General features: G+C 34.9%; 1 protein-coding gene across 1 annotated transcript; it reads right to left on the bottom strand.

Annotated features, from left to right (window-relative positions):
* Positions 1-3,675: 3,675 nt before the first annotated feature.
* Positions 3,676-4,611, bottom strand: LOC144365053 (olfactory receptor 6C4-like). Its single transcript, XM_078015831.1, has one exon. It carries the CDS (start codon positions 4,609-4,611, stop codon positions 3,676-3,678), a length of 936 nt encoding a protein of 311 aa, XP_077871957.1.
* Positions 4,612-10,398: the final 5,787 nt, after the last annotated feature.

Genomic DNA, 10,398 nt, shown 5'->3' with positions numbered 1-10,398 from the left:
CGTAAGGCAGGGACTTCACATACATCATAGCATCTGTTAGCAAATCATCACTGTCCACTGGAAAATCATAAAACAACTCTAAAATATGATTCGCATATCAAGTGGCCAGAAAGAATCTGGAAAGGATCATTGGTTAGTTCAAGGGGTTGATGCACTTAAAAATGATTGGTTTAAACCATGAGGGTGTTGCAAAGGGGGGTACATGCCAAGCTGCAGGGCTTCTGATTTAGATATTGGTCATCATATCTAGGTGGGGGCCGTCTAGAATTTCAGATATTTCAACATATGGCCTATCTTAGGCAATCATCATCTGCAGCTTTTCCAAGAACTGTGCAGAGCTTTCTGTGGTATTTCCTGACTTTAGGACTGCAGTAGGTCAGGAGTTAAGTTTCAGAGAAAAATGAAGTCCCTAGTAAAATGAGGTTTCTTAGCTCTTTCAGGGGTATCTTATTTTTTTAAATTTTATCATTGATTTCTAATTTTATTCATTTATGATCTGATAGAGTTCAGGGTAGTATCTCAATTTTTTTTTTATTTTTTGAGTTGCTTTTTGGCATGAGAAATGACCTATTTTAAAGAAGTATCCATGTGCTGCTGAGAAGAAAGCACATTCACTCATGGATGGATGGATGAAATATTCTACATATCTCCCTTAAGTCTCAATTATTGTTCGTATTATTTAGTTCTATTGTTTCTTTGTTTAAGTTTTGTTTGGAAGATCTACTCTGCCACTGCAACTTATTTTTTAAATGAACATTGTTTTTCCTCTTCCTCTCTCCCTGCTTCTTCCTAATGTATTCCTCTCCCTAATATCAGGGAAATAGGATTACCTTTCTTCTGCATCCTATTCTGAGTTATCTGTCCTTGAGAACACACCCATCACAGGAATAAAGTAATTCATTGAAGATGGAAGAAGAACCTCTCCCAAATTAATAAGTGAATTACAACAGAGAATAGGTGGAATATAACCTTTGAACCACCTCTTCAGAAGCTAAAATCTCCTACTCAACTTGATAAGCAGAATCACAGCCACTGGGACAGTAGTCCTCTGTGCTTGTCTTTTGCTAGCAAATCAATAAGTCTTCTTTTTCCTTTTTCTAAAAACGTTTGTGTGACTATAACAATGCAAATATTTCTTTCCCCTTATCTTTGCTCTCTTCTTCTGGAACACATATTTTATAGTATTTGATATTGTGCCATTATTCAAGAATAGTCTGTCCCCCAATTCAGTTTTTAATCTTTGGACTTAATTTGGATATTTTCTCTTAACTAAATACAAATTCTTTCTTGAACTGTGTCCAGTAGGTCAATTAGAAATTATTTTATTCTGTTACTATGTGTTATAGTTTAGCATTCAATTACATTCTTAAAAAATACTTTGTGTTTCCACAAATTTTTCAAATTGTTCAGACATATTTGCCCCCTTGTTTACTAAATCCTTAACATGGTCATCACAATAATTTCCAAGTTCCTGTCTGATAATGTGAGTATCTGTCATATCTGAGAATAGTTATATTTAGTGCTTTATGTTTTGCATAAGAAAGCAAAACAGTTTCTTATTCCTCCTCCTACTACTCTACTACTACTATTACTACTATTCTTCTTCTTCTTCTTCTTCTTCTTCTTCTTCTTCTTCTTCTTCTTCTTCTTCTTCTTCTTCTTCTTCTTCTTCTTCTTCTTCTTCTTCTTCTTTAGAAAGATCAAACATGTGAGTGGCATGTTGATCTGCTTTTTCTAGTCATGGAGTTTCAGAAACCTCTGAATTTTTCACAACACTGGTGTGTTATAAAGACCCTGATGGGGGAAACATGACTAGAAATATGAAAAAAAGGATGTTTGGATATATAGGCCTGAGTATTTTCACATTTTTAACCCTATGAACAATTGGAATTATAACTGTGGCTCATTGTTCCTTAGTAAGAAGTGGTAAGCAGGTGGTTCAGGGGTCTATACTATGCAAGAGAGGAAAGACTTCCCTCTGGAGCTGTTCTCATCTCCTTTCCTAGGTGCTAAGCTAATACATTAAATTCCATATCATGTATGTGGAGACATGGTGACTTAAGAGGTAAAAAAAAATCTATACACTGTAATAACCAGACAACTTGTCCTGGGTGGAGTCAGAGATACAGATATTGCTTAGTGGTCAGGCATGTAAGTCTTGTTGAGCTAAAATTTATGGACACAGGAAACTTTCTAAAGACATGGAATTTAACATCTAGGCAAGGACCTCGTTTTATGGCTAAGGTGTCCCATAGAGCCTGGAAAAAGCAATGTCCAATGCTCACTGATGTGGAAATATCTTATAAGGCCCTACAAAGATTCATTCCAGAGGAGGTCCCACATTCTCCAAGGGCATGAGGACTAGGATTCTGAGAGGCGAACAAGCATCACTAATGTTTAATAGTGGCTTTCATACACCACATATGATGGTGGGAGAGATAGATGTTCTTGGGGGACCCATAAAGTTGGGCTTGTTAATATTCTTGAGGATGTCAGCTGCCAGGTGGTTCCACTTAAGCAGAGAAGCCAGGGGTCTACCATCCTCACAATGAGGGGCAAGGTCAAAGGGGTATCCAAAGGACCTTCAAGCAGGAAACTGTGGAGAGGGTTAATAGACCATGACATAGCATCCTTATTATTCACCCTAACCACCCCAGAATCATCTATAAATGTGTCCTCTAAATGTCAGGCACAGCCTTGTTACACTCTTGTCTTGGTGAATTTTTATCATTGCCAAAATTCCCTGTGATTTCTCTTTTCCTGGGTCTCCTTTTCAATGAAACAAGATGATTCCACTTAACACCCTTCATTCTAATTTCAGCACCCAAATAAGACAGCCAGAAATGTCCTTAAAAATATTCATATCATCTAACACTGTACCTTTCTGTAGGTGGTTAGAGGAAGGCAGTTTTGCAGTCATCAATAGGAGTAGATTCATGGGCTGGGATTGTGGCTCTGTGGCAGAGCACTTGCCTCACACATATGAGGCACTGGGTTCGATCTTCAGCATGACATAAATAAATAAATAAATAAATAAATAAATAAATAAATAAATAAATAAATAAAGGTATTGTGTCCATGTACATCTAAAAAACAAGTAAAATAAAATGAGTATCTACCGAAATAAAGCTGTTTAAAACCATAGAAAAAGTGTTCTGGTAGAGTATTTTGGGGCATAGTTTATGAACAATCTCTTCTGAGAAACAGCCAGTCATATTTAACACAGTACATTTACAACTTTTTGATAATGATAAAATAATTACTATTTTTTTTTATTTCTTAACATTCTAAAGAAGTGTTCTATCATCGACCTGTATCCACACTTTGATAATTAGTGATGAGTCCTAGAACTCCTTGGGGAATAAAGAGTTGATCATTCAGCTTGTCATATTTATGAAAAGCAGAAAAGTTTTCAAGCAGATTTTTTTGGTTTTTGTTTGTTTGTTCATTTTGTCTGTGTTTGCATAGTTTAAAAAATACTCTCCTCTTTTTTTAAATCTAAAAGTTATCCCCAGAACAAATTTGAATTAACCTTCTTTAATTAATCATTTCTTGGTGGAAATTTAATCTGAAAATTCAATAGGTACTTACATTTAATTCATCTAAGAAATCACTTTAACAACTGAAGAGCACCTTCAGGAACATCTTTAACAATTTTCATTCGTTTTGAGGCCACTAAAATAAATGAAGATGCACAATTTTTCTGACCATATCCTTGAAGGCTTGTTTTACCTGTTTATTCCTTAGAGTGTATATGAATGGATTCAGTAAAGGGGCAACAGAGTTATTGAGTACAGCTACTCCCTTATTGAAAGCAACTCCTTCTTTCACTGAAGGCTTTATGTACATGAAGATGCAGCTTCCATAAGAGAGGGAGATGACAATCATGTGAGAAGAACATGTAGAAAATGCCTTTTTCCTTTGCTGAGCAGAAGGGATCTTCAGAATGGTCCTGATGATGTTTGTGTAGGAGAGGATCACCAGCACCAGTGTGACTACCAGTGTCAGAAGTGCTAAGATAAAGTCGAATAGTTCCAGTAGACTAGTGTCTGAGCAAGAGATTTCTATGAGGGGTCCATAGTCACAGTAATAATGATTTAGCACATTGGACCCACAGAAATCCAGATGACTGGTCAGGATGATTGGGAACAAGATGATCAGGAAGCCACAAAGCCAAGAGCAGAGAACCATCTGGAGGCAAATCCTGCTGTTCATAATAGTGGTATAATGCAGAGGTTTGCAAATGGCCACATAGCGGTCATAGGACATGGCGGTCAGAAGGTAAAATTCAGTGGCCCCAAAGAAAATAGCAAAGAAATATTGAGTGAAGCATCCAGCAAAGCTGATAGTCTTGATCCCAGTTGAGATGCTGAACAGCAGCCTAGGAGTGAAAGTGGATGTAAAGGAAATTTCCAGGAAGGAGAAATTCCTGAGGAAGAAATACATGGGAGTTTGGAGGTGGGAGTTCAGCAGTGTGAGGATGATGATTGTAAGATTCCCAATGATGCTGAACAGGTATGTGAGGAGGAGAAATATGAAAATGATAATCTGAAGCTCTGGAATATCTGTTAGTCCAAGAAGGATGAATTCAGTCAAAGAGTGGTTTTTCATTGCAACTTCAATTTGCTGTGAAGCTGAAAAAGGGAAAAACAGTGTTTGGAAGGGAAAAGTAGCTGAGGAATATTGAGCAGAATATTGAGAATATTTAAATTTCCCTTGAAACTTGTTTAGAGGAAATACCTCTGTTTAAACCAGCCCCCAATATTTTTTACTTAATGCTTAATTGATCATTAAAAATTTTTCAAACAAGATTTTAAATAAAAATACCCCAATGAATAGTAGAAATTCAAATTGATAAAGATCTAATAAATCACCACTATGGAAGGGTAACATTGATGACCTCTGTACATACTCACTTTTTGAAATAGAAAAGATGATGAGGGATTGTATCTCTGGAGCTACATAATGTCAGAACTGAGATGTCAGATGTGCATGAAAAGGTCCAATAAATTATCACATATTTTCTTTCTTAATCCTAATGTATGCCCTGATTATTCACAAAGTATTCAGGCAGGCTTTGAGAAAAAGGCATGTCTGTCTGTCCCTTCATTTAACAATTGCTTATTACTACCCTTCCTCCATTGATTCAAATCAAAACTCCTCTTACAATTTCTTAAGAAGTTGGCTTATTTAAAATCATCAAAGATCAAGGACACACCCTCTTCTTTAAAGTCTTATTTTCTCCATTTTGTCTGAAGATTGGTAATGAACTTCATTGCAATTTTATACCAGTTTCAGTGGCGCATATTTCTTCTAGTTTAATCAGCAGAGTCATTGGGGGATAAATTATTGCCCAGGGACCTAGATCCAGAAATGTTAATTAGCTCCTGGAAAAAAAATAATTCTGAGAATTAACTTTGAACAGGAATCAAGGGAAGATGTTCCAAACAGACCCAAGAGGGAGCCGACACTGAGCATCACTAAGAGGGTAAAAACCTTGTGGGAACTGATGCTGTGAACATGGCAATAGTAAAAAATGAAACATGAAAAGCCTCTTTATAGTAATAATATTTTTATTAAAGCATAGGGTTATACATAATAGTGGTGCTCATTCTAACCTGATCATACATGCATGAATACATTTTGCTCCATTTTAGTCTTCAGTACAGTTTATTGCCTCTTCTTCTTTCCTCTCCCCTCCCTAGTTCCCTTTTTTACTTTATTTGTCCTCTATTAATTTATGATTTTAATTGGTGCTTCATAGATATACATAAAGGTGAAATTCACTGTGGAATGTTCATATATGTATAAAGCACAATTTGAAAAGTTTCATTCTTCAGTTCCTCCCCTTTCCTATTTATCTTCTCCGGCCTCAATCCCCTTTCTCTATTCCACTGATGTCCATCCTATTTTAATGGAACCAAACTTTTCCCTTCTGTTTGATCTAACTTTCATATTTGAGAGAAACCATTTGATCCTTAATTTTCTGTGTCTGGCTCATATCTGTAAGAATGTTGTTCTTCATTTTCATCCATTTACATAAATGTCATAATTTCATTTCTCTTTATTTCTAAGTAAAACCCTCTTGTATACACATACCACATTTTCATAATCTGTTCATCTGTTGATAGGCTCCTGGTTTGATTCCTGAACTCCATTATTGTGGATTCTGTTGCTATAAACAATGATGTCCCTGTATCACAAGAGTAATGCTGATTTTTATTTTTTCAGGAAAATACCAAAGAGTAGGAAACCTGAGTCATAGGGAACTGGTTCTAGTTGGTTTTTTTGTTTGTTTGTTTTTTGAGGAATCATATATATTTTCCACAGTGATAGTATAAATTTTCATTCCCACCAACAATTTTGAGTGTACCTTTTCCTATATCCTGGCCATTATTTATTATTATTGGTATTTTTGATTATTGCCATTCTAAATAGAGTAAGATGGAATCTGAATGATTTTTTTCTTTCATAATTTGCTGATTTTAGTTATACATGACAATACAATCTATTTTGACACATGTAGAAACATGCAATATATCTTATTCTAATTAGAACCTCGGTCTTGTGGGTTTACATGATGATGAGAGTCACTGCAATGTATCTATATATGTACATAGGAAAGTTATATCAGATTCATTCCACTGTCTCCCTATTCTTCCCTCCCTTTCTTCATTACCTTTTATCTAATCCACTGAACTTCCATTCCTCCTCTCCCCCTCTATTGTGGGTTAGCTTCCACTTATCAGATAAAACATTGACTTTTAGTTTTTTGGCTTTGGCTTATTTCACTTAGCATGATAGTCTCTAGATCCATCCATTTACTGGCAATGTCATAAAGTCATTCTTTCTTTATGATTCCTATGGGTGAGTAATATCCCATTATGTATATAAGCCACATTTTATTTATGCATTCATCTGTTGATGGGCATGTAGGATTGGTTCCATAGCTTAGCTATTGTGAATTGTATTGATGTGGTGATGTCACTGTAGTATGCTGACTTTTAATTCCTTTGGATATATACTGAGGAGTCATATAATTGGGTCAAATTATATAAACATTCTATCTTTTTGAGGAATCTCCAAACTGCTTTCCAGAATGGTTGCACAAATTGTCAGTACCCACTAACAATGTCTTAATGGACTCTTTCCCCGACATCCTCACTAACATTTATTGGTACTTATACTCTTGATAATTGTCAGTCTTATTGGAGTGAGGTGAGATTTCAGTTTTAATTTACATTTCTCTGATTGCTAGAGATGTTTACCTTTTTTTCATATATTTGGTGACTGTTTACATTTCTTCTTTTAAGAAGTGTCTGTTTTGTTCCATTGTCCATTTATTGATAGGGTTATTATTATTATTACTATTTGTGTGTGTGTGTTAAGTTTTTGAGTTCTTTGTATATCATGGAGATTAATACCTTATTTGAGATGAAGTTTCTAAGATTTTTCTCTAATTCTGTAGGCTCTTTGCCAAAGTCTCGGCTTGGCACAGAATAACGAACCACCACACACTTGTAGATTCAAACAGCAATTCTTTATTCCCGAACTCACACCGCCTCCACACAGGTTCAGCGGCAATCTAAAATCTCTCTGCCCAATTTACCTACTCCACGAGGCTTTTTCCAAATCCCATTTGAATCTCACTAGAATTCAGTGGGAACAAGCAGCAAGAACACCCTAATCCCAGCAGCAATAATCTTCAACCTCCAACTTCCCTAAAACCCCTATTGTCTTAAACCGGGAATGCCTTAAACTCAAGGAGCGGGAAACTTCCTCAAACCTGATCAGCTCTAAACCCAGATCCACCCTGGTCTTTGAGCAAGGTCACCTTACTAAAGCATACATGCAATGTCCCATCGAATGTCCTCTAAGCAGCATGGGGTACACTGGCAAGGAGATTTTGATGCGTCATTCCTTCTTGGCAATGGCCCTCAGCAGCTCTTCATGTTCTTGATTGTTTCCTTTGTTTTAAAGAAGTTTTTAGTTTGAAACAATCCCATGTGTTGATTTTTTATTTTACTTCTTGTACTTTGGGTATCTTGTTAAGTAAGTTGGTTCCTTTGATGAAATGTTACAGTGTTGGGCCTGCACGTTCTTCTAGTAAGTTCAGGGTTTATTGTCTAATTCCTAGGTCTTTGATTCACTTAGAGTTGATTTTTGTTCAGGGTGAGAGACAGGGATTAAATTTTATTCTGTTATATATGGATTTCCAGTTTTCATAGCACCATTTGTTGATCAGGCTGTCTTTTCTCCAATGTATGTTTATGTTGCCTTTGTCTAGTATCAGATAATTGTATTCATGTGGGTTTGTCTTTGTGTTATCTATTCAGTTCCACTGGTCTTCACACCTATTTTGGTGCCAATAGCTTGCTGATTTTGTTACAATAGCACTGTAGTATAATTTAAGGTCTGATATTGTGATACTTCCTGATTCACCATTCACAATAAGGATTGCTTTGGCTATTCTGGGACTCTAATTGTTCCAAATAAATTTTGTAACTACCTCTTCTATTTACATTAAAATTATCTTTGGAATTTTAATGGGAATTGCATTGAATCTGTGTAGCACTTTTGGTAGCATGGCCATTTTTTTAATATATATTTTTGACACAGTACCTTTATTTTATTTGTTAATTTGTATGTGGTGCTGAGGATTGAACTCAGTGCTTCATGCATGCTAAGCAAGTGCTCTACCACTGAGCCACAACCCTGACCCAGTATAACCATTTTGCCAATATTAATTCTGCTGATCCAAAAATATGGAAGATCTTTCCATCTTCTAAGGTCTTCTTCAATTTTATTCTTTAATATTTTGTAGTTTTTATTGTAGAGGTCTTTCTCCTCTTTTGCTAGATGAGTTCCAAATATTTTATTTTATTTTTGTGACTATTAAGAATGAGATAGTTTACCCAATTTCTCTTTCAGTTGACTCATCTTTGGAATATAGGAATGCAATTGATTTATGTGTGTTAATTTTGTGTCTTTATAGTTTGGTGAATTTATTTATGAATTCTAGAAGTGTTCTGGTAGAGTTCTTAGGGTTTTCTAAATGCAGGATGAAATGTTGGCTTTAGAGATAGTTTGTGTTCATCTTTTACTATTTGTGTCCCTATAATTTCTTTCCTTTGACTAATTGCTATGACTATAGTTTCAAGGACTATGTTTGAATACAAGTGATCATAGAAGGCATCCCTGTATTTTTGCTGTTTTTAGAGGGAATGCATTCAGTTTTGTTTGTTTGGTTGGTTTTGTTGTATTTTAGAATGATGTTGGCTTTGGGTTTGATGTGCATAGCTTTCACAATGTGTTGAGGTAGATTTTTTTTTACCCTAGTCTTTCTAGTGTTTTAAACATAAATGGATGCTGTATTTTGTCAATTTTTTTTATCTGCATCTATTGAGATAATTACGATTCTTGTCTTTAAGTCTATATATGTGGTAAATTTCATTGAATTTTGTATGTTGAAATAACCTTTCATTTCTGAGACGAACCTCACTTGATCATTGTGTAGTATCTTTTTAATGTATTTTCATATGTGATTTGCCAGTATTTTATTAAGAATTTTTGCATCTATGTTCATCATGGAGGTATATTGTTGTGAAGTGTTATTTCCTGGATGTGTTTTTGGTTTGGGTGTGAGGGTGATACTATCTTCATAGAAAGATTTTGAAAGAGTTTCCTCCTTTTCTATTTCATGGATTAATATGAGGAGTGCTGGTCGAATTTCTTTCAAGGTCTTGTAGAACTCACCTGAGATTCCATTCTGATTGCAGGCTTTTTTGTTGTTGGTGGAGTGATGGACTTTTGATGCTATCTTTAATTTCATTACTTAAAATTGATGTCTAAGTTTTCTACATCATCCTGGTTCAATTTAGGTAGGTCATATGTCTTTGGAAATTTATCAATGTCTTAATGATTTTCTAATTTATTAGAGTATAAATTTTCAAACTTTCTTCTGAGTATCTTCTGTATTTCAGTAATTTCTGTGGTTATATTTCCTTTTTCATTACTGATTTTAATAATGAATTTTTCCCTGCTTTCTTTTTTTAGCTTGTCTAGTGTTTATGAATTTTATTTATGCTTTCAAAAAGCTAATATTTGTTTCATAGCATTTTTGAATTTTTTTATTCAAATTATATTGATTTTGGCTCTGATTTTAATTATTTCCTGTTTTCTACTGATTTAGTGAAATATTTCTTTTTCTAGTGGCTTTATATGTAACATTGGATTGTTTATATACTGTCTTTCTATTCTTTTAATGAATGAGCTCAATGCAACAAATAAACTTTTCTCTTAGAACCACCATCATAGTGTCCCAGAGATTTTGATATGTTGTATCACTATTCTTATTTACCTAAGTATTTTTATTTTGCCCAAGACTTCTTCTGCTAT

Source organism: Ictidomys tridecemlineatus, chromosome 6 (genome assembly GCF_052094955.1).
Source record: "Ictidomys tridecemlineatus isolate mIctTri1 chromosome 6, mIctTri1.hap1, whole genome shotgun sequence".
In the NCBI taxonomy this organism is placed as follows: Eukaryota; Metazoa; Chordata; class Mammalia; order Rodentia; family Sciuridae; genus Ictidomys; species Ictidomys tridecemlineatus.
The sequence above is the reverse complement of the archived record's forward strand: the minus strand, read 5'-3'. Positions and strand labels throughout refer to the sequence as shown.

Bases quoted from the DNA above. Each gene is read 5' to 3' on its own strand.
- LOC144365053 (XM_078015831.1), bottom strand. From the start codon at position 4,611: ATGAAAAACCACTCTTTGACTGAATTCATCCTTCTTGGACTAACAGAT.